Genomic DNA, 20,969 nt, shown 5'->3' on the forward strand with positions numbered 1-20,969 from the left:
CGCACACAGCGAGGTGTGCATCACGACCCCCCACGCGCGCGCCCGACCACTGAACGCCGCCGAAGACTACCATACTCCTTAAGTATACTGTACGGTTCGCATTGGGGAGACATGAGCAGAAGACACCCGCTACACTGTATTTTTATTCGTCTTGGCACTAGACAGTCGCCTGTGAGCCTCGTTGGCGTGTAGCCCTGATACCACTCGACTTCGGCATTGCACATGCAGTCCTTGCCTCGAAGCGGATGTACATGTATGCTGTGATATCTAGGTGGCATACATAGCAGAGCAGACACAAGTACTACCTACCGTTACATCGTCGCGCGCAGCGCGCCGTACCGTCGCCGGTGCGACGCACGCAATACATGGGATTTCGTAACTACAACAACCAGGCACTTCTCGTCACCACACCTCAAATCGCATCACAGAACACATCCCTCGTCACAAAGTTCCAAGTTCAAGAACGACAACCGTCGCCGCGCCCAGCCAATAGCTAGCAGCTCCCCAGCAACCCTCCTCACTGAGTCCGTTCCGCCTTCCCCTGGGGCGACCCCCCGCCGAACTCGTCGAGCGAGCCCGTGCTCGACGTGCTCGCGAAGCTCCAGCTCCCCGCGCCGCCCCCGTCCGCCGACCCGCTCTCCGCGCTCTGGAAGTCGCCAAAGTCGCCGAACGAGTCGAACGACGCGTCCTCGAGGTGCTCCGCCTCGGGCTCGGGCTCCTCGGCGAGGCGCGACGTGGACGAGAACGTGAATGGGTCCACCCCGCTCGCCGCCGCCGTGTCGGAGAAGGGGCCGAAGGTGTCCTGGAGGGATGGTTAGTATGGGATGGGGAGCAGTGAGGGAGCGGATCGGAGGTGTACGTACGTCGTCGAAGGGGTCTTCGAAGGGGCCGCTGTTGTGACTCTGGCTGTTAGATGGAGCGAAGGCATCCTATCGGCGGGATGAGTGAATAGACATTGTTTCAACCGCTGGCGGGACGTACGTCAAACCCACTCGTACTGAGCGGTCTTCGATCGCCTTCATGCTGCCGCGCAGACACGGGCGGCGGGCGGAGGTCGAACGTCGAATGGGCTAGCCACCCGCCGTCCTCCTCCTCATCGTCCGACGCCTCGTCCGCCGACTCGAAATGCTCCGCGGACTGCATCTCCTGCGCCAGGTACTGCGCGAACTGTCACACATCACAATGAACACATCAGCACACCTCCGACGCCGGAACGAACAGCAGAAGAACAGGGAAGGGAAGAGACGCGCTTACATGCGGCGGCCCCGCCCGCGAAAACTCCTCGTCGTCATCGTCCATCGTACCAAAGTCCGCGCTCCCCTCGCGCATCTTCGCCGTCCGCCGGAACTCGCCCTTCATCTGGCCCTCGCCGTCCTCGCCGTCCTGCTGCGCGGCTCGCCCCGGCGCCGTGCCCGTGTCCGCCTCGTCGACCTTCCACGCCGCGGACCCGTTGCGCATGCCCGGCGCGACGACGGGCTTGCCCCCGCCGAGCAGGATCGTGTCCTTCTTCTTCGTCTCCTTGTACCGCCCCGTCACGTACTCGTCCCACTCCGGCTGCGGCGCGTACTGCGCGGCGAGCAGCCGCAAGTCGGGCGGGAAGTGCTCGAGTGCGCCGATCACGTCCTCGGAGATGAGCGTTAGGTGGCCCATGTAGCCCAGGCGGACGCCTTTCGGCTTTGCACTGATATGTAGGGTTAGGGAGTAGAAGAGATGATGGACCGTGGCACGGACCTTTCCTGATCGTTTCGCTTTGAGCCCTCGATGATGCGGTGCATCAATCGCGCGTCCCGGAATAGTGCTATTGTGAGCTCGCGGTTGAACCCACCGTCGATTCGACCTGTCAGAATCTGATGGATGAGGTCGTACACTACACTGTGAAGAAAATTGTTCCAAGGAAAGTCGAAAAACAGATCCTTTGTTCGTCGTCAGCCCGCTTGTCCAGTCAAGAACAGGTAACAGACCCACGAGAAGGGTAGACACGACGTTGGCTTCAAGAAACCGCTGCTTCAGCCTCTCGCCGAGTACCGGACGCCCGTTGGCGAAGTTCTCCATTGTGCTCTGTCTCCGGGTGCTCCGGCGAGAACTACTTGACCGCGGTCTTGAAAGCGTGTCCGTATCTGATCCAGAATTCCAAGAGTTTTGGCGTGGAAGTGTGATGGCGGGCACATCTGTGGGGGAGGTACCGGGAGAGGGCACCAGGTTGGCTGATGGGACGAAGCTCGGTGATGATGAGGATGGAACGGAGGGTGATGATGAGAGTAGAGGAGACGAGCGGGAGAGGGGAGACGCCGTCAGAAGAGGATCCTTGTTCACGTTGGACCCTGGTTCATCGTACATGGCAATTTCTTCCATGGCGTCGTCATCGGAGCTGCCCGGTTCGTCGTCCCCGCTCATATCCTCGTCAGAGTCCAGAAGCGACGACGAGTCGTTTTGCGCATTATGAACGGGGAAGTCGTGAGCGGGTTCGACCTCGTCGCCCTCTTCGTCGTCCATGTCATCCTCGTTCGGTTCGCCACCGGAGCCGATAGCAATAACCTGAGCCAGTTGTTCCAGTGCGGACAATCCACCCTGTAGCCGACCAGAGGCATCGTACAGATTGTCATATTCCCGTGGTCGATTGAGCAATGACATATTTGATGCGTGCAATAGCTCAGCATAGAGCTCGCATATCCGGTAACGTTCGAAGGTTAACGGCGTCAATTCGCCCACTGTGGTCAAGACATGCCCACTCTAAACATAGTGTTAGTAACCGGGGGATTGGCAAGGGCGAGTAATGTTACCATGGATCTTGGTTGCCGGAGGAATTGCTGCAATGTGTCCAACTTGTCGCACATGATATCCAGCAAAGGTCCGAGGTGCACGACGCCCATACGGTTAACCATTTCGTTGAACGCCGCCTCGAGCGCCTCGCGGCCACCCTGCCTATTCATCTGTAGCTGCTGCTGTATCTGTATCAGCCGGTTGCGCAGTGTGTGGAACAGATACGGCTCAAAATAGTCCGAGTTGTTTTGCCGAATCAGCTCGATGATGATGCAAATAGACTGCACGACAGATGATGCAGCGCACTCCGGGTCGGCTTTCGTTTGCGCAGAGTCGGCTTGGATTGTCTCAGGGCCAGTAGGTGTTGAGGGTTCCGGTACGGTCGGGCCAAAATCACAGAGGATATAGCTAACTAGCTTGGAGACGCTGTCACGGTGAGCCAGCTCTCTTGCAAAGCAGTTTGAGGGCGAGACTTGGTTGTCAGCAATGCCAGCGCCAGGTGAAGGAGCAGCCATGGAGATGATGCCCTTGATGAGCTCGGAGACGACCGTGTGCATGTCGGGGCTGTAAGCAGGGGAAAGCAGGTCGACGAGGCGAGACATAAGGTTCTCTTCGGATAGCCACTACACGCCTTGAGGTAAGAGGAGTTCGGGGTAGAGCATACTGCAGAGCAAAGAGAACATACGTCGAGAACGGTTGCACCGGCGGGCTGCTCGTCCAGCTGGATGATCCTGACGAGCAGGTCGGCGAACGCGGGAGTCTCGATGTGGCGAAGCAGTCGGTCTACGATGTTCGGTTGCGATCGAATGAAAGCAAGCATCTGAGCACGGAGCTCCATATTCACTTCCACAAATGTGAGAGGAAGAAAAACGCGTTCACCTCCGCAGGCTTTTTGCTCAAGAAAACAGCATTTATCTTGGCGAACTGGGACGCCATGACCATCTGCGTCTTCATGTCTTCTGGTGACCTGTCCATGACTGTCTCCCAAAATGGGGTGAGCAACTGCTCGCGGTTGTTGAGGCATGTTTCTACTATGGTCCATATTTCGCTGCACAGGACCTCGGTGGAGACGTATGGGTACCTTCAGTCATAGCCGTCATACCACCGACCTGAGTAATCGCACAGAACACGCAAGAATGGACTCATGGCTCACTTGAATCGACCCCTATCCTCCCCCTCAATCTGGCCCGTCACATAGCCAAGCAAGCGCTGCAGCACATCTATCCGCTGGAAGTAGCTGACGAGTCGCGTGTTCTGGGCTTTGCACTCCTGGAGCAGGTCGTCTTCGTCTAAGATAGCCTCTAATGATACGTCCTCCTTATCCAGGAGACTATCAATCGTGGACGCATTGTGGAAGCCAAATCTGTCGACGGTAGATGTGAAGCGGTCAATTGAGAGTAGCTATCGTGGTCACTACCTCCAGAACATGCGGGACCGCAAAGGCTATACGATGGACTGATGTTGCCTGCTTTGTCGTATCACCAGTCAGTCGCTGACAGTAGTTTGAAAGCAGTATAGACAGGCCGAAGCAGTGAGTGTAGGTGTATAGCAGGGGGTGTAGGTGCTGCTAGCGTCTATCGCCATTTCTGTCATAGACGCGTCTTCGAGCACTCACTCCTTCAGTGTGTCGATCTTCGGATGTTCCCCGGGCACAACTTATACTACAAGCTTTCTACGTCTTCTATTTCATGATTGCCACGTCTTGCGCATTTTTCATCATAATAGAGTAGAGAAGTATCGTCACACCAGCAGCCCCAGTGCGCAATCCACGTAATAAGAGCCTAGGAAGGCTTACTCGGGGCGGACAGACCCGGACCGCAGTAGTCCACGGGGCACAAATGTCAATGGGTAGAAGACTGCCCTCCCCTCCGTCAAAGAGGACTTCTTAACCTGCCCAGAGGAGACTAGCCAATGGGCATGCCTGCATGTGCAGCGAATGCATATCGTACATCAGAGTGGTTCCATGATTGTCCCACATCCCAAGACACGATCTCCATCCAATACAACGGCAACTTGTCCCGGAGCGACGTGCTTTTGTGGCTCTGCAAAAGTCAAACGCAGAGCATCTTCTTCCGCGCCTCTGAAAGTGCCGAAAGGTCAAGACGAGTACTGTAGAGCGCGGTCACGGAATACTTACCTCCGTACGGTGCACGCGACATCGGGTGTACGATATCCAAACTTCACACGACAGTGGAAAGCATTGTCTGTATTTAAAGCAGATGGCACAGAGTCGTGCCAGATCCATTGGAATCCCGATGCTACCAAGCCTTTGAAATATAAGGCGGGGTGATCTCTGCCAAAAAGTAAAGTCAGTCTGCATCGAGAGACATCATCCTCAGGGAAACGTGCTACTTACGATCCGGGCACAACATAGACAATGTTATGTTCCAAATCTTTTCTTGCGACGTACGCCTTGCGATCCAGACCCGATATCCGGGCATTTTGACCAATTGTGTACTGCCATAACCCCTGATGACGACCAACAGTTCGGTTGGTCTCGAGGTCCACAACCGAGCCAGGATTAGGGGTGATGTACTGTGCTGAGCGAGACAAAATCAATCAACTATGAAAGCTTACTTGAATTGAACGAACCTAGGAAGTCGTTAAATCTCCTTTTCTCGCCCACAAAGCATATACCCATGCTTTCCTGTCTCGCCGCTGTCGGCAAGCCCGCCTTGCGTGCCAGTTCACGCACTTCACGCTTGCTGAAAGGGGCGAGCGGGAAGATAGTACGCGCAAGGCTCTGCTCGGAGATGGCTGAGAGGTAGTATGTTTGGTCTTTTGTCCTGTCCTTTGGTCTAATGAGCGTCGGACGCAGGACCGGGGTACCTCCAGCGGACTCGGAGATTAGAGAACGGTGCGCAACCCACGCCTTGTTAGCGTAATGTCCTGGAAAAATATCGCAATGATTAAGTTGTGATGCAAAACGACTAGGAAACCAACCTGTAGCAAGCCAGTAGTCTCCGTCCGCCAGTTGATCTACCAATCCGCCGAACTTGACTTCCCTGCACAAGGCAGGACATATCAGAGAACTGCCCATTGAGCTGCACGTATACACTCACTTATTACACCAAATATCGGGATTAGGGGTGTAACCCTTTCGCCACATGTCGAGACATGGTTCAAAGACTCGGGTCCAGTATTGACGAGACAAGTCTACCTGAGCGGCTATGAATCTCAATACAACGACGCACAACTATGGAATTTACATACCATCTTGCATGGGATATCCAGCTTGTGGCAGACAAGTTGCACATCCTCCCAGTCTTTCTCCCATTCGCAGCCATGGTCGGTGCCCGATTCGTCCCGGGTATCCCAGTTCCTCATGAAGACGGCGGTTAAGGCGTAGTCCTGATAAACAATGTAAATCAAAGTCGTTGTGTCGATGGTCTATGAGTCCATGTACCTTTTCGCTGAGAAGCTTGGCTACGACTGAAGAGTCTACACCTCCCGACATCGCCACGACCACTGACCGCAACATGAGTATAAGCCTATTCATGACATGCCTCGGCACATACCACGGTCCCCCTTCTTGGGCTCGAGCCTCGGTGCATGATGTTTGTAGGTCGAGAAACAGCGCCGTACTAGAGACGGCCAACTCCTCATGAACTTCAGGAAGGATCAGCAGCCGAGCGTATGTTTGGATCGGAAGCCCTTGCCAAACAATTCCCATTTCCGGCATCACGATCGTGGGCGAATCTCCATCCGAATCTGCATTTGTGGCGAGCGCCGAGTCTCTGTTGAACCCGCCACAGTCGTGGTACTGTATACGCCCGAATCATTTCGCTCTCTGATGTCCGGATCCAAGCCACCATCCTCCAGGAGCACTCCAGCTGCACAACAAAATGCGGGCTCGAATACAGAACGACGGCCGGATGATCGACGTGCTCGGCGGCGCAAGGCGAAGGAGAGACGCGAAGGGGAAGCGGGACCATCTGGGCTAAACACACCAGCGGAGCCAAGCGAGCAGAAGCCCACTGGGAAGAAGAGTCATGACACCTTTGAGGAGGCCGACTTCATCAAATTCACGTTCTCGGACGAAGAGGAGAAGGCGGAAGAGGAGCAGCCTCCAGTTAGGGAGTGGGATAAGGGTAAGGGCAAGGCTTCAGAGCGTGACCACGCAGGGAGGAAGCGGAAGTCGGACGAGTTTGACTTGGATGACGGATACGCGAACAAGAAGGAGCGTATTGCAGCGGCTGCCCGGCAGGCACCGTGGGCCACTGACGTCGATTGGGAGAGTTGCGCGAATGTCGCTGAAATGTACGTCTTGAACGATGGATTTCTCATGCTTTCCGTGAATTCATGTATGAACTCAGGCTACATCGCGATGTGGAAGCCTTCGTGCATTACATATCGCCCACGCCCGAAGAAGACGAAGTGCGCTCGCTGGTCGTTGCGCAGATAGCACGGGCAGTACACGAGCGATTTCCGGACGCTCAAGTGCACCCATTCGGTAGCTACGAGACCAAGCTATACCTTCCCACTGGGTATGTCCTAGTGCCAGTCCCCCGTAATACCCGGTCTCACAGTCACCAAGGGATATTGATCTGGTGATCCATTCACAGTCAATGGCGCGTAGCGACAAGGAGAGCGTATTGCACTCTCTCGCAAATACCGTGAAGCGAGCGGGCATCACAGATAGAGTCCGAATCATCGCGAAGGCCAAAGTGCCGATTGTGAAATTCGTGACTACACACGGACGCTTCTCTGTGGACATCAGTGTCAACCAAATCAATGGTGTCGCTGCTGGCAAGATGATTAGGCACTTTCTGCAAGAGCTGCCCGCTCTTCGCAGTCTCGTTCTCGTCATCAAGTCTTTCCTTGCCCAGCGTAGTATGAACGAGGTCTACACTGGCGGTCTTGGGAGCTATAGCATCGTCTGCCTAGCCATCAGCTTTCTGCAGATGCATCCAAAGGTCCGCAGAGGCGAGATAGACCCTTCCAAGAACCTGGGTGTCCTCGTCATGGAGTTCTTCGAGCTCTATGGCTGTTACTTCAACTACAGCGAAGTCGGCATATCAATCCGTGATGGCGGCACGTACTTCAACAAACGAAGGAGGGGATGGCTTGATTACGGGCAATCTAAACTCTTGTCCATCGAGGATCCTGGAGACCCTTGTGAGTGTGCCACTCGACGCTGCCTGGGTCATCACTAAGACCATGACAGCGAATGACATCTCACGCGGCTCATACAACATTGCAAAAGTCCGAGCAACCCTCGCGGGTGCGCATGGGTTGATGACCTCTGCTGCGTACATGCAGGCAGGCTGGATCAGCGCGAACCGGGATCGCCGGCGTGTCCGCCTTGGTGATGGCCTCAACCGTCCGCACCTGAGCATCCTCGCGAGGGTAATGGGTGTCACTCAGGAGGTATGGTAGTGATGTCATCTGTTTTACCTGTTCGCTCAATGTCCATGCTCCAGACCATCAATCATCGACGGTTGGTACAAGAAGTCTTCGAATTAAGGGTGCTACACCGCATGCTCGGCATCGCCCCTCGAGTGGACATTGTATCGGACGTACCACAAGCTGCCTCGAATGGGAAGTCGAACGTCGGGCATAAGGAGAGTGTAGAGACGGCTTGCAAAGAGGCTGAGGTGGCATCCGCGTCTAATAAGTCAGCGGCAGAAGACGAGGAAGAAGACGAGGAAGAAGAGAGCAGGTACAAGATCGATGATCGCCGAGAACCACCGCGAAAGCGCCGCAGGCTTGGACGCGAATCCGACATGCATACTGTGTTCACGACGGATGAAGAGGACCCAGAGGACGTGCAAGATTACAATCTGCATGTGGTGGACGACGAGGACAGCGTGTCAGTTGCCAAAGGCGCGAAGCGTAGGGTGCCTCGACGTGATGCGAGTAGCAAAAGAGACTACTGGTTGTCGAAAGGCCTGGGATTCTCGGGAGATGCTAGTGATAGTGACTGATATCATGCCATGTACTACTGACGCTGAACCGGTAATGCAAACGGTACAGTAATGCAAACTGGCGGGTTTCTTCCTCCGTGTGCGCACGGAAAAATGTGCATCATGTCGCCACATGCTGTCTTACTATTCTCTCGTACGCATTAAGAGCTACCTGCTCTGTGCACCTCAGGAAAAATCGAAAGGTGCGATTTCAGCGCCTATTCTGCAGCGCCAGTTTTGGCGGGCGAACACAGTCGCTCATTTGCAGACGTGCAGACGACATGTTCCCGCCCTCCTTCTGGCCTTGAAATATTTAAGGGTGTGCTCAAGATGTATGAAACTAAGTCTAGCAGGTTAAAATGGGAAAACCCTTTGTGTTGCGGGTGCAGGACAGTAATGCAAACGTGATTGCATTACCGGTTCAGCGTCAGTAGTACTTGCTATAGCCAGGCCTCCACGGTGTTCTGATCGCGTGTCAAGCGGACTCAGAGATACTCGGCAGTAGTACACATGTATCTCAACCTTGTTGTACGTCGACATCGTCTTTGAGCCACGACGACTGCTTCTGTTCTACTCTGTATTGTCGAGGCGTTCTTGTTCGGACTGCACACGACAGTGGCTTGTGGCAATTGCCAGTAAGCGAAACGCCGGCTGGCAAAACAAGCGCTTCCGGCGTACGGTCACACCTCCCTGCATCAACCACCATCACCGCCGCCGTCGTTTCCTCTCGGACGAGTAGTTGCACTGCAGTCGCGGGTCGTCAGCGGTCACCGTCCTGCTCGCTCGTTTATGACCGATGTGAGTGCAGTACACGGCGCCAGCCATGGATGCAGCTCAGCTTTTTGTCTCGCAGGGCTACCACGAAACCGCCTATACCCCCCGTGAATCTGAAGGACCGCATCGCAGCACTACAACAGCGCAATGCAGGCTCAAACCATGCAGGCTCAAGTCATGCAGACTTGAAGCAGTCTGCTGGAGCCCCAAACGCCGCGCGCGCGCCAGGTAGCTTACGAGACAAGATCGCCTCTTTCGAGAAGCAAGGTGCCGTTCCCGTCCCGAGGGGTAGTTTTGGGCTAGGTGCACCCCCAGTGGATGATGGGTCATCTCGACGTCGAGGAGAGTTGATGGGAAACCGTGTTCCGGGACTATCCAGGCCAGTCGCACCCGCTCCAACTCATCCGACGCGGGCTACCAGCCCTAGCTTTGCGGACAGAAGTCGTGCCGCCTCAGCAACCTTGTTGAGCGGACCGTCTTCTCGCTCCGTCTCACCTACCATGTCTGCAGATGGAGAGGCGGACAGCTACGGCTCTCTTGAAGCTGCTCTCGAGGAGACGACCTCGCCCCGACATTCTGGAGCATGGCAGGCACGCCGGCGAAGTGTCTCCGACATCGTTGCGAAGTTCTCACTACCTGCTATTGCTGTCGAGTCGCTTCCAGAAGGCCAAGAGGAAGCCGAGTCGTCTACGCCCGCAATCGTCTTGCCCGAGGAACTTCGGGACAGCTCATCCGAACCACATCCTCCTTCATCAATCACACAGGCAACTTCCATAACTGCTGAGAATGCGCCTGACCATAGCGCGTCATTACCTCCGTCAGACGACACAGGTCGGACAAATCCCCCACACCTGGTGGATAGCGCAGAGAGGCCGCAGGCTAGAGAGCTTCATAGCGACGCGGACGGACAGTCATCACCCGCTGTCACGCCGCCGGCAGCTGCAGATGAACCGTCATCCTCAGCAATGGCTGTAGTTGACACACAGGCTGCCAGCGGTCCTGCAGTCGTTGCGGAGCAAAGTGGCCTACCGGTTATTTCGGACGTTTCAGCCGCAACAGAGACGTTCCCTTCTCCTGGCGTGCAGGATCAAGTTGCCACTGCGGCTTTGCCAGTGGCGGCGAGCGATGAGCCGAGCGGTGTGTCTGCTGATACTTCGACGCGCGATGACGTCGAGGAGGCAGGCAATAAAGAGGAAGTAACTACTGACGAGGTGATATCGTCGGCGGTACCCTCGTCGGCGAGTTTGAGCAAGCACCAGACACCTCAAGACAGCTTTGCCTTCCCCAGCGTCGAGACCGTCCCGTCAGTGACTGTCTCACCAGTTCAACCGAAGGTCGTTGATATGGAGGAGCTTGGGAACCAGTCGCTGGCGTTGGACACTCAGGATGCAGTCATCATCACAGAGCCTCCCAGAGTCGTAACGCCTGTCGTGACACGCGGCGTACTCGTCCCAGTCTCGCCCATCTCTCCGCGCACAGACAATTCACCTTCCGAGCCAATACCCAGCTACGTCGAACCCTCGCTAACGCCCAAGACTGCTACCGGTTCATTCCGTGCTGTCGTACACCACAAGGTCACAGAAGGTGCCAATCGCAGCACCAGCTCGCAGGCGCAGCGGGTCTCAGACTTGCGGGCTGTAGACTCACCGAAGTCTCCGGGATTCACTGACCTCGCTGATTTGCTGGCAGACGCTGCGCTGCTGGAGAAGCAGCTGTCGGGGCTCGGCTCACCAAGGAAGCTGCCTGTGACCAACGCTACCCCCTCCACCCCCCCTCCTGCTAGTGCTCTACGCAGTATGTCCGGTCCTAGGGTCGAGGTCACCATCCCGGACCAGCCGCCTGCAAACGATGACGTCTCCACTTCGGGCGACGGCCATGGTAGCTCTGAGTATAACTCGCCACAAGAGTTCCCCCCTATCCCAGCGCCGCGGACACCGAGCCCCGTAACGCCACCCATGGACCGGCGCCGCACTCGTATGGCTTCGGATACTGAGCCACAAACTCCGGGCCCTATCATACCTACGAAGGATCGTCCGCGCAGTAGACTGCTATCCGATACACCGCCCCCTGTCCCTCCAAAGAGCCCCCGTCCTCGATATTTCTCGACTCTCCTGTCCCGTCGGCCGAGTGCCAAAGACGGCCTGATGCCTATGCCGGGCGCGTACCCTCGCGACAGCGTGTGCTCAGAGATGTCCGAGGACGATTCCGTCCTCGCCACGCCCCCATCACCGCGTTTCGACGCTGTGGGATCGGACACGAGCTCTGTGATGAGCTCCAGTCGCTCGTGGAAGATGCCGAGTAAGGGCCTGGCGCGCGCGACGTCGTTTGCGGACCGCCTATGGCACAAGCGGAACAACCGCAACACTGTCCTCATCGCCTCTCCTGGTAAGCAGCATCTCCATGTCCGCAAGAGCCAAGACTCGGGCCATTACGTGCTGAACGCGGGATATCCAGATGACGACAGTCACCTCTCCATTAACACCGCCGCGCGCCCGCGCAAGTCCGAGCCGACGCCCTCCCTTCCCCAGCTCAACCTGTCTTCCGACGCTCGTTTGGAGCGGCAGCCAAACCCCAATGGGAACGAACGGCCTATGTCGTGGGTGTCTGTCTCCAGTAGCATTGGCTCGGGTGGGCTAGACAGTGCTCTGTTCGACTCCTTCCCTTCCGTACCTGATACTGTACCTAACAGAGTTCTCCCCATTCCTGCTTTCTCTGAGAATCATGCTTCCTCTTCAGGGTTGCCACGGGACTCTTTGTCTGGTAGAATTGACACCTTCCCTACCCGCTCGAGTAGCCTGCACCCGAAGCAGCGTTCTGCGCTGCTTTGAGGTTACGAGTAGGCTCCTCCCCAGCCTTCCGCTCTCATGCTATATACGGTGGCCATCTCCTGTTCGTTCTCGTCTATCACTCATCTTGTTATTTGCACTGTTCTCGCCTAATAATCCTATTCATGGAAGCCAATCTCTAACACGATACTGTAAGCTGCAGAATTGAATACATACTTACATCGACGCCCGCAGGCAATTGCTACTCCTTAAAGACGCACACCAGCATCGTTGGGAATACTAAAGTGCATAACCATATAATCATACAAGACGCGACTATAGACTTCATACGGCATGAGAATGTTGCATAGCTCCGATGGACCGCACGACACAGTAACGCGAGTCCTTCATTTCGTCCTGGACGAGGCGGCGCGCTTCAACGCCGCTGCGCCTGCTGCGGTAGCAGGAGGCTGTGGCTCTGAGGACGAACGGACAGCGGTGGTAGGGCCGACTGACGCGGACGACCCACGGCTCTTGCGAGCGGACCTCCTATCTTCCTCCATTTCCTCGTCCGAGACCTTGCGAGCTTGAGCGAAGAACAGCTTTGCGTCGCGCTCGGAGATGTTCCGGATGTGGTACATGTTCCCTGCACGAAATGAGCGTCATCGTGTGTCTCGGGAGATGATTATACTGAGGAGCTATACCTCGCGGGACCAGGAACATGCCGCCTGTTGCCAGAATGAAGCTCGTCTTGTGCACCGTGAGGTTCACTGCACCCTCGATGACATAAAATACCTGTGTTCATGACGTGAGGACGCCACTATCACCTTGACAGAAATGGGGACATCGCGTACGAATGTGTTATCCTTGGTACTCTTGGTGGGCTTCTGCCCATCTGGAGGGATGATGAGTTCTCCGGCGGCAATGAAGTCCGCATCGCCAAAGACCTTCTGGAAGTAGAAGTCATTATTAGCTGCCGCCTTTGGCGTGACCATCTTCGCCGTAAACGCGATGCCTAAATGGCGTTTATTCAACATCAGTCGCTTCCAATTTCAAGGAACACCCACGTTTCGGGATATCCTCCTTCGACTTGTAGTCGATGACCAGGGCTTCAGCCTGCGTGTCCTCATCCCACCCTTCTTCGGGGTTGAAAACCAGAGCCCCTTGCGCTTCGTCGGCGGTCTTACTCTTGCTGCGCGGCGGACGCTTTCTGCGATGCTTTGCACCCAATGGCAGAGGTTCCTCCTTCGGTATCCGATGAATCTCCTTGATGGTCGGCACATACGACGTGCCTGTCTCCCGTCGGCCATACACGACCTTCTCGAGCCTCCACCAGTCGAGTGGCTTATATCGCAGGCGCCTCCCACGACGCAGGCCATCCGTGTTCTCATCATTGGGAGTGACTAAGACAGAGTATATGTGAACATCGGATGCTGCAATAATCGGGATAGAGCAACCGACCTTCCCGCAGGACGTAATTCTTCGACCCCTTGGGTCTACCGCGCGGCTTCTTGGCGCCTTCATTCTCTGTACGTGCTTTCTTGCTCGGCCGTTGGTGTTTCTCGATGCTGTCGTCATCGCCGCGGTCCTGTCCTGTCCGTTTACGCAAGGGCACATCCTCCTCGTCCGTGGGTTCCTGCTCGACCTCGGCAAGACCTCGCGAGATGTTGTCCTCCATCTCATAGTCCGGCTGAGGCACATCCCCAGTATCGCGTTGCTTGCCCTTCGCTTTCGGCGTGGGTTCGTTGTCTGTCAGCTGTTCGACCTGCTCTCGTTCGTCTTCATCGTCCTGGTCCATCTGGGCGAAGCTCGTCCGCCTCGGCGTATGTACACTTGAACGCCGCTGAGAGGATTGTGGACCCTGATACGATTGCGAAGGCTCGTCATCATCTGAGTCGAAGCCTCCGCCCCCGTCAAAGTCCGGCCCACCAAACTCCATCCCGTCATCCACGGGTTCCTCATCCTCACCCTGAGCCACCGTAGACTGTGACAAATTCGAGGGACCAGAATTCCTCGACTGACCAAGGGAACGTCGATGTGAGAAAGCGGGCGACTCGCGCGGAGAGGGCACTTTGTCAAAGTCGACGTCCGAGGAATGTGCGACAGGCCGGGAGGACGAGCCCACCCGCGGAACACTGGAGGTGATCGTATTCACACGGGCGTTCGCAAAGTACGCAGAGGGCGAGTTTGGTATACCTGGTTATATGCGCCCATGTGAGCCATCTTAGGGGCAGACCAGCCAGCCACCCGGCAGCAGTGTGCTCATCTCAAGTACTCACTATCTTCCAACTCCATTGACATCTCCCCGTCCTCATCGACCTCCTGTACGGCCGGCGTCCTTGGAGTCTTCGGCTTCGGTGTCTGCGCACGCCTCTTGCGGGAGTTCTGCACGCGAGGCGGTGTGCGCTGGTCCGCCTGGCTCATAACCTTGTCAAACGGCTCGAACTCGTCCGAGCGGTGGTCGACATAGGCGACAGCCATGCCCGTCTTCTTGCCATGCTGGAAATCATCTGCGCGGTAGGGGATGTACTTGGTTGGCGCTCTTCGGGCGCCACCGACGCTACTCTTGCGGGCGGATGGGGGCATTGCGATCGTCGATGGGCGGGCTCATGAACGTTAACGGAAACTTGAACTCGCCTCAGCCACAAACAACCGGCGGCGACGCGACGATCACGTGGCAACGCGACGATCAAGCGCCCAATGAAGCGAATCCCAACTAAGTACAGAGGCTGGAATTCCAAATCAAGCACTAAACCTATCTGTACATGTGTACCAAGAAGTCAGGAGAGCAAAGCAGGAGGTCGAAAGACACAGTCGATAGTCGCAGGTTCAGAACTAGCATGCAAAGTCAATATAGGCGACATGGCCACAAAACGGAGCAACCTACCCGTATTTGATACGACCCACTCGCTTTCGTCAAGTATCGCACCCACTTGATGCTCTGGTAGTTGCCCTTCTCAAACACTTTGAGGAAGCGCACGATCAAGCCCGACGCGGTGAACATGAGCACCTGGAAGTCGACGTCGATGGGCGGGCGAGCCCACACTTGCCGGGTTGTCGTGCTGGTCAGTGCTGCGTGGGCGGAGAAGGTGACCTCCTGGCCACCTTGTATGCGCGGTATTCTGTGAAGAGAGCTCAAGGTGACACACAGAACGAAGAGAAGGGGGGCACTTACTTCCAGATGACCACATTCTCGGCTGGGTCATACTTCGCCTTCCCGCTTGCCACCTTGCAGTCGACGTTCGTCGTGTTCAGAGGCGTGGGTATCTTCAGGACGACGTTCGTCGCAGACAACTTGTTGCTGAAGTTCGTCTTTACCGTCACGACATACTGCACTTGCGTCGTGCCAATTTCTGTGACTGTAGGTATAACCTTCAAGGGCAACTTCACGTTTGAAGTCGCTCGGTACCTAGGGACCAGCTGAATGTTAATAGCCTCCTTGACATTATGATATAACACTGTACCGCATCAGTTCGAACTCCCCGTCTGGCGGAACGAAACTGATCGTCCGAGTGGAATCAAACTCATTCAACCGCACACACTGGTGGAACCGACAGTCATCCAGCTCGACGGCATCCGAGGCGCCGCCCCCCCGCTCGTTCTTGTCGATAACCAACTTATCATTCAGCCCGAACTTGCATTCCGGTGTTCCGGAAAGGTAAGCTCGCATGAGGATGTGGCCGTCGACGTCCGCGCGCAGGGTCGTCCCTGTTTCGCGCGTCAGCTTCTTAACACAAATCCCATCCCCATCGAGGCGACAATCGCACCTTTGGCGCTCATGCTTAGATTGACAGTTTCTACGACGTCGACAAAGGCTTCGTTCTTCTTGTATTTGACGTCCCCGCGCCGCCAACTTGTAGCGCCTGTCGCTTGCACAGTAATCCTCGATGACTCTTCCTAAACTGCACTCAGGTTTGTCATGGATAGTCCAGATGCACCAGTACGCACTGGTGCTATGTTTGTCGACATGACACTCTCGGTCGTGATGTACGATTTGAGTGTGTCCGCCTCGCTGTTCTGAGGATAGCCGAAGTCACATATTTCTGAAACATGTCAACGTCGCTGGGAAGGCAATATCGGTAGCTTCCCTACCGTCAACGAGCTCGTAAATTAATACGAAATTATTCTTGACCGCTTCCTCGTCGACCTTGCCGAAGTAGGACTTTGCGATGGAGATAAAGCGGTAACAGAACTCGAAGACCAGCGCAGCGTTGGCGTTGCACCTGTGTGCAGGCTCGGTTAGTCGGGCGGAGGATTCGAGTCCGCGTTAGGCATAAGCCAACACGCACTTTGTGACAGCTACAATGTACAGGTTATTGATTCGTACATGGAAGAAGCTGGTCGAGCCGAGGGTGATAATGGGCGAGCGCACGTCGCTATTCGACACGACCTGTATCCGGAACACGTCCGCGATTGACCGCCTGGAATGCGCGGCGTATTGTATGAGAGTCGCCGCAGGCAGCAAGCGAGGGGTACTCACTTGAGATCTGTTCGGTACAGTCGCGAGATGAGGACCTGGTATGACGAACGACAGCAGTAAGTGGTCCGGAGCTTGGGACCCTTCCATGGCCGCTACGCACCTCGCCCTTCTGATTGAAGATGAAGAAAGCCTAACAACCGGGAGGTGGTGAGCCGGAGCGCAGATGCCATATAGACAACTCACCGAGATCATGGCTGCCCGGACGGGACGATAGTGGTGAACGTGGTGGCGGGGCGTTGAGGCGGCGCGGAATGTGACCGCTGATGCTCGATCAGTGACCCGAGCAGAACGGAGATTCCGATGTAAGTCCGTCGGCCTGGGAGTTTCCTTCCATCATAAATTCGATTCTAATGACGTGAATGCGAGATAAGGCCGAATTCAGCTGCCGATATTATGACGCTCTAAGCGGGCTCAGAAGGCGCAGTAAGCTTAGCGGGTGTGATCACTGATTGAATCGCACTCCCACTGGCATGCAATGCCATCTGCAGCAGTGGTCGTTCGGACAGCCCGGTCGCTCACACGGAGACGGGAGTTGGCGAGGAGACAGCGAGGGCAGGCCATCCATATCTTACGACATCCGGCCCTTCTCGAGTGCAGCATCCTGATGGCCAGGGTCTCCTGTGACCTCACCTTCACTTGCCCGTCAGGCGCGTACCTCTTCGCATGTAGTCCCCGTCCTCAGCCGTCGTGCCCAAGACGTAGCTCCATTCTGTACACAGGAATCCCTCCTATGCGGCCCGCTCCTATCATGGCAATATCTCAGCCGTACATCCTGGTCATCGTGCCCAGCACGCAGTCCGACTGTCGCGGTCACCCGACGCGCCCCTTGGCCACCGATCACATCGCGAGTCTTGTCTGCTGACCCGACCCAACGCGACTCCCTGTCTCCGTTGCCAGCACATTATTAATGTTTCCTCTCACATCGAGGCTATTTCGAACCCATGTTTCGCCCACATAATCCTGTCAACCTCTTATATCCCAGCTAGCGGCCAATTGTCGGCCAATCCGCGCGACGAGCACGATGTATAAGAGGTTGAGGACGGACCCAAAGTCAGCGGGCTCACGGTCGTTCTTTGCATTTCGGGCACGTACGTATCGTTCAAGCCTACGGAATGTTGCGCAACCTCGGGGTCCTTCTCTCCGCGGCGACGGCCGTATCTGCACAGCTGTACTGGAATTCAACCCAATTCCTGTTCACACTTGGCGATTCATATACCACAGATGGTTTCAACATCTCCGCGGGCGTGAACTCCCCCAACCCAGGTTACGTGAGTGCCAGACAAACGCCCCACCCGACCTCTGCCTTCCTATCTAGAAGACTGATGCATGATACCAAAGACCTCGTCTAACGGCCCTAACTGGGTTGAATACCTCGGTAAGCTCTCGCCGTCATGGCCGTCGCTATATCCGGGCGCTCGGCTGAGAGGATGCAGGCGGGACGTATAATGTGACCAATACCAAGGTGAGCATTCTCGCTGCTTGGTTGTCGTAATGCAATGTATTCACCGGCGGTAGGTCTTTAACTTAGCATCCGGAGGCGCGACGATTGACGCTGCGCTCGTTGCGCCGTATCTGCCGACTGTCCTGTAAGGCATAGGCAACTCGGTCAAATTGCAGTAGTCCAAACTTACTGTCATCTCCATAGGTCAATTGTGGATCAAGTTTCACAGTTCGAGGAATACCTCGCACCAAAGCCATATGGCGCCCAATGGGATAGTTCGAACAGTCTCTTTGCCATTTGGATCGGTATCAACGATGTGGTGCGTCATGATCCGACGTGTATCCACCACAGACCGCACGCTAACCTGCTAACTCAATTCAGGGCAACTCATATGCTTGGGTAAATCAATTCAGCGGCTTTCACGGGTTTACGCTAATGGATGCGTTGACTGCATCGTCATGAACGTGCAGACGAACGTCACTTCGCAGCCGGCCTTCCATACGATATTGATGGACAGGTTGTTCAGCCAGGTCAGTACTAGCTTCATTCGGCGTAGTCCTGAGCTGGGTCCCAGAATAACATACGTCGGGAACAGGTTGAAATTCTGTACGGTGCCGGAGCCCGGAACTTCCTGTTCCTGACAGTTCCTCCCACCAACCGCGCACCACTGCTCATCGAAGCGGGCCCTACGGCCGTCGCTCAGATCACTGGCGCGCTTGCCGACTACAATGACCAGCTCATCGAGTACGCAGAGCTGTTCGAGGCGAACCACACCGGGACGAGCGTGCGCATCTTCGACTCGCGCCCGGTGTTCAACACCCTGCTGGACAACTACCCCACCTTCGGGTACGTCAACATCACTGGTTACTGCGAGGCGTACGAGAACGGCACGCCTACCATGACGACCCAAGACGCGCCCTGCGAGCCGGTGGCGAGCTACTTGTGAGTCGACAGCGGCACATCCTTTCAGCCGCGGCACACTGACATGATGTGCACACCCCCAGCTGGCTCAACACACTGCACCCGCTGTACACCATCCACAAGTGCGTTACCTCCGAATGCCTGCCGCGACGTGCTTCCCGGCTGATGCGTCACACCATTACAGCATTTTGGCGCACGCCATTGCGACGGCGCTCCAGCTTTAGGCACGGGTCCTGGATCGCAATACACCGCTGGCGCCGGGGAAGGTCTTTAGGTTAGACTCGGATCGAACAGGCGTACTGCACGTGTAGATTTCGTAGTCTTGGGACATATCAGATACGGATCCCTACGGGCAACCTACCGATCATGAATGATGAACCTACTTGCTTGCTGAGTAGTGCACATCGGTCCCTGTAGCAAACCCACTGACAGTGTGAGGCACGGGTGGCTTTGTCCTATTGTCGTCCATTTGTGCTTAGGCCTATCCGGCGCAGCCATCGATCGTCCGGATTGTGGACGGAGCCGAAGGCACGTTGGGTGCCACCGTGCACGGAAAGGCGTGTTACTGGCCGCCCTGCTGCAGGCTTCTGAGACCGAGGTATCCAGTGCATGTCCGGGCTAGGGACAAGGTTTCATAGGCGCACTTGTTTCGCACACACGCATTCACGGGTAGCGTAACGATACAGAGCGATCACAACGCGTCACTCTGATACTGGACATGAGTGAGATAGTCGTGGCTGAAACGGGGAGTGCTCACACCCTCGAGCCGCATGCGGATCCCCTCGAGACGTTCGGTGAAAATTGTGCGGGATGTGCGACCGTGCAGACATACGCGGAAACGGATGGCAGGCGAAACGGCTCTGGCTTGTCCGTCATCCAGCAGATCCGATGACCGTGCGGTGGTGTCCTGGGTCGCGCGCGGTGACACAAAGACAACCCGGTAGCTGGGTTGCCCAATTAGGCGAAGAATGGAGAGACACCTACTGACTGCGACCACAACGCTGGTCCGTAAAATAAAATTCCGGACCGTTTCGCCTTGACGGACAGTGGGCACTTGGCAGCCCAGGAGCTGATCACAAACAGCAAGCCAGATGGGTACACGCGGATTGTATTGTGCAGTAGGTACTCAGGCATGGTGCACGGGATGAGGGCATACATGACTCACCTAATACATCCCTACTTGCTGTAACTGCATGGTGACGGAATCATATCGCCATTGATACACGACGACATGTACGGTATAGCTGACAGCGTATGGCCAAAGATGAATGGATCGATGGACCGATATTGTTGTGGCGTGCATGCAACATTGGCGCGGCCGGGAGGTCAGCACAAGACTCATGCCGGCGCCCAGAATACATTCATCAGCTGACGCAGGGAGAACACAAGGAGCCGACGGAGCTGTTCACTCGACCCTGCGGCCGAGCGCGAGATCTTGTTCTCGGAAGATACAGGTGTCTCGCCGAGCGCGGTGAGACGTCGATGCTCATGTAGCGCTCATCTTCGGTGAGATAGTGCGCACGAGCTGCAGATATAGGATTTTAGTCTCTTGGACGGGCGTAAGTAACGGCATCCGCTGACAGATCTCTGGCACGGTCAATGAGTTGTCTGCCCCCTGTGCAGCGATGTGAAGGTCGAGTAGCATCAAGCTGAGAGCTCAAGCGCTCAACACGGACAACATCGACAAAAACAGGTTACTTACACTTCCGTTGCACCTGCGTCGAAGTATATGGCCACTACTTCGCCGTACCGAACAACTGACAGGGACAAACGCCTAATCGCCTCCATGTACCGTGCCCGGCGGGAGCCTCCTGCGGACTTAACGACGATGTCAGAAGAGAACGACAGCGGAGCTGTTACGGTGATCTTCCGTCATCGGCACAAAGCCTCTGGAGTCTTCAGGAAGCAAGTGACAATATGAC

At 55.9% G+C, this 20,969-nt stretch overlaps 6 protein-coding genes across 6 annotated transcripts; 2 read left to right on the top strand and 4 right to left on the bottom strand.

The window, feature by feature from the left end:
- Positions 1-397: 397 nt before the first annotated feature.
- B0H18DRAFT_37008 (SIT4 phosphatase-associated protein-domain-containing protein) lies at positions 398-4,308 on the bottom strand. Its single transcript, XM_048037794.1, has 11 exons — positions 4,178-4,308; positions 3,914-4,123; positions 3,640-3,841; positions 3,446-3,580; positions 2,781-3,383; positions 1,966-2,730; positions 1,732-1,913; positions 1,255-1,681; positions 982-1,167; positions 864-929; positions 398-802 (listed from the first exon to the last, which is right to left on the bottom strand). Exons 1-11 carry the CDS (start codon positions 4,186-4,188, stop codon positions 518-520), a joined length of 3,072 nt encoding a protein of 1,023 aa, XP_047888306.1. The 5' UTR covers positions 4,189-4,308; the 3' UTR covers positions 398-517.
- A 119-nt stretch (positions 4,309-4,427) lies between these two features.
- Positions 4,428-6,418, bottom strand: B0H18DRAFT_1034692 (tRNA-specific 2-thiouridylase). Its single transcript, XM_048030264.1, has 9 exons — positions 6,279-6,418; positions 6,167-6,228; positions 5,974-6,111; positions 5,823-5,920; positions 5,704-5,765; positions 5,353-5,649; positions 5,117-5,300; positions 4,898-5,053; positions 4,428-4,840 (listed from the first exon to the last, which is right to left on the bottom strand). The coding sequence occupies exons 1-9, from the start codon at positions 6,364-6,366 to the stop codon at positions 4,711-4,713; spliced, it is 1,215 nt and encodes a 404-aa protein (XP_047888307.1). The 5' UTR covers positions 6,367-6,418; the 3' UTR covers positions 4,428-4,710.
- An 80-nt stretch (positions 6,419-6,498) lies between these two features.
- B0H18DRAFT_938513 (uncharacterized protein) lies at positions 6,499-12,268 on the top strand (the record flags this gene model as incomplete). The annotated part of the gene is made up of 9 exons (XM_048041842.1): positions 6,499-7,020; positions 7,077-7,247; positions 7,298-7,878; positions 7,928-8,130; positions 8,184-8,673; positions 9,417-9,464; positions 9,594-10,245; positions 10,336-11,383; positions 11,435-12,268. The coding sequence occupies exons 1-9, from the start codon at positions 6,554-6,556 to the stop codon at positions 12,266-12,268; spliced, it is 4,494 nt and encodes a 1,497-aa protein (XP_047888308.1). The 5' UTR covers positions 6,499-6,553.
- Positions 12,269-12,483: 215 nt separating this feature from the next.
- On the bottom strand, positions 12,484-14,826 carry B0H18DRAFT_1034699 (Mif2/CENP-C like-domain-containing protein). Its single transcript, XM_048030265.1, has 6 exons — positions 14,485-14,826; positions 13,667-14,401; positions 13,273-13,608; positions 13,060-13,220; positions 12,910-13,000; positions 12,484-12,851 (listed from the first exon to the last, which is right to left on the bottom strand). The coding sequence occupies exons 1-6, from the start codon at positions 14,789-14,791 to the stop codon at positions 12,613-12,615; spliced, it is 1,869 nt and encodes a 622-aa protein (XP_047888309.1). The 5' UTR covers positions 14,792-14,826; the 3' UTR covers positions 12,484-12,612.
- A 53-nt stretch (positions 14,827-14,879) lies between these two features.
- B0H18DRAFT_1034702 (clathrin adaptor mu subunit) lies at positions 14,880-16,953 on the bottom strand. The gene is made up of 11 exons (XM_048030266.1): positions 16,869-16,953; positions 16,786-16,815; positions 16,686-16,720; positions 16,495-16,626; positions 16,298-16,428; positions 16,154-16,248; positions 15,973-16,102; positions 15,670-15,913; positions 15,381-15,614; positions 15,093-15,327; positions 14,880-15,040 (listed from the first exon to the last, which is right to left on the bottom strand). The coding sequence occupies exons 1-11, from the start codon at positions 16,875-16,877 to the stop codon at positions 15,035-15,037; spliced, it is 1,281 nt and encodes a 426-aa protein (XP_047888310.1). The 5' UTR covers positions 16,878-16,953; the 3' UTR covers positions 14,880-15,034.
- Positions 16,954-17,672: 719 nt separating this feature from the next.
- On the top strand, positions 17,673-19,387 carry B0H18DRAFT_37146 (uncharacterized protein). Its single transcript, XM_048037800.1, has 10 exons — positions 17,673-17,953; positions 18,024-18,060; positions 18,119-18,147; positions 18,201-18,271; positions 18,331-18,445; positions 18,508-18,525; positions 18,597-18,656; positions 18,722-19,068; positions 19,131-19,169; positions 19,232-19,387. Exons 1-10 carry the CDS (start codon positions 17,798-17,800, stop codon positions 19,269-19,271), a joined length of 912 nt encoding a protein of 303 aa, XP_047888311.1. The 5' UTR covers positions 17,673-17,797; the 3' UTR covers positions 19,272-19,387.
- Positions 19,388-20,969: the final 1,582 nt, after the last annotated feature.

The sequence above is a fragment of the Fomitopsis serialis genome (genome assembly GCF_022376445.1).
Source record: "Fomitopsis serialis strain Sig1Antser10 chromosome Unknown B0H18scaffold_102, whole genome shotgun sequence".
NCBI classification, from domain to species: domain Eukaryota; kingdom Fungi; phylum Basidiomycota; class Agaricomycetes; order Polyporales; family Fomitopsidaceae; genus Fomitopsis; species Fomitopsis serialis.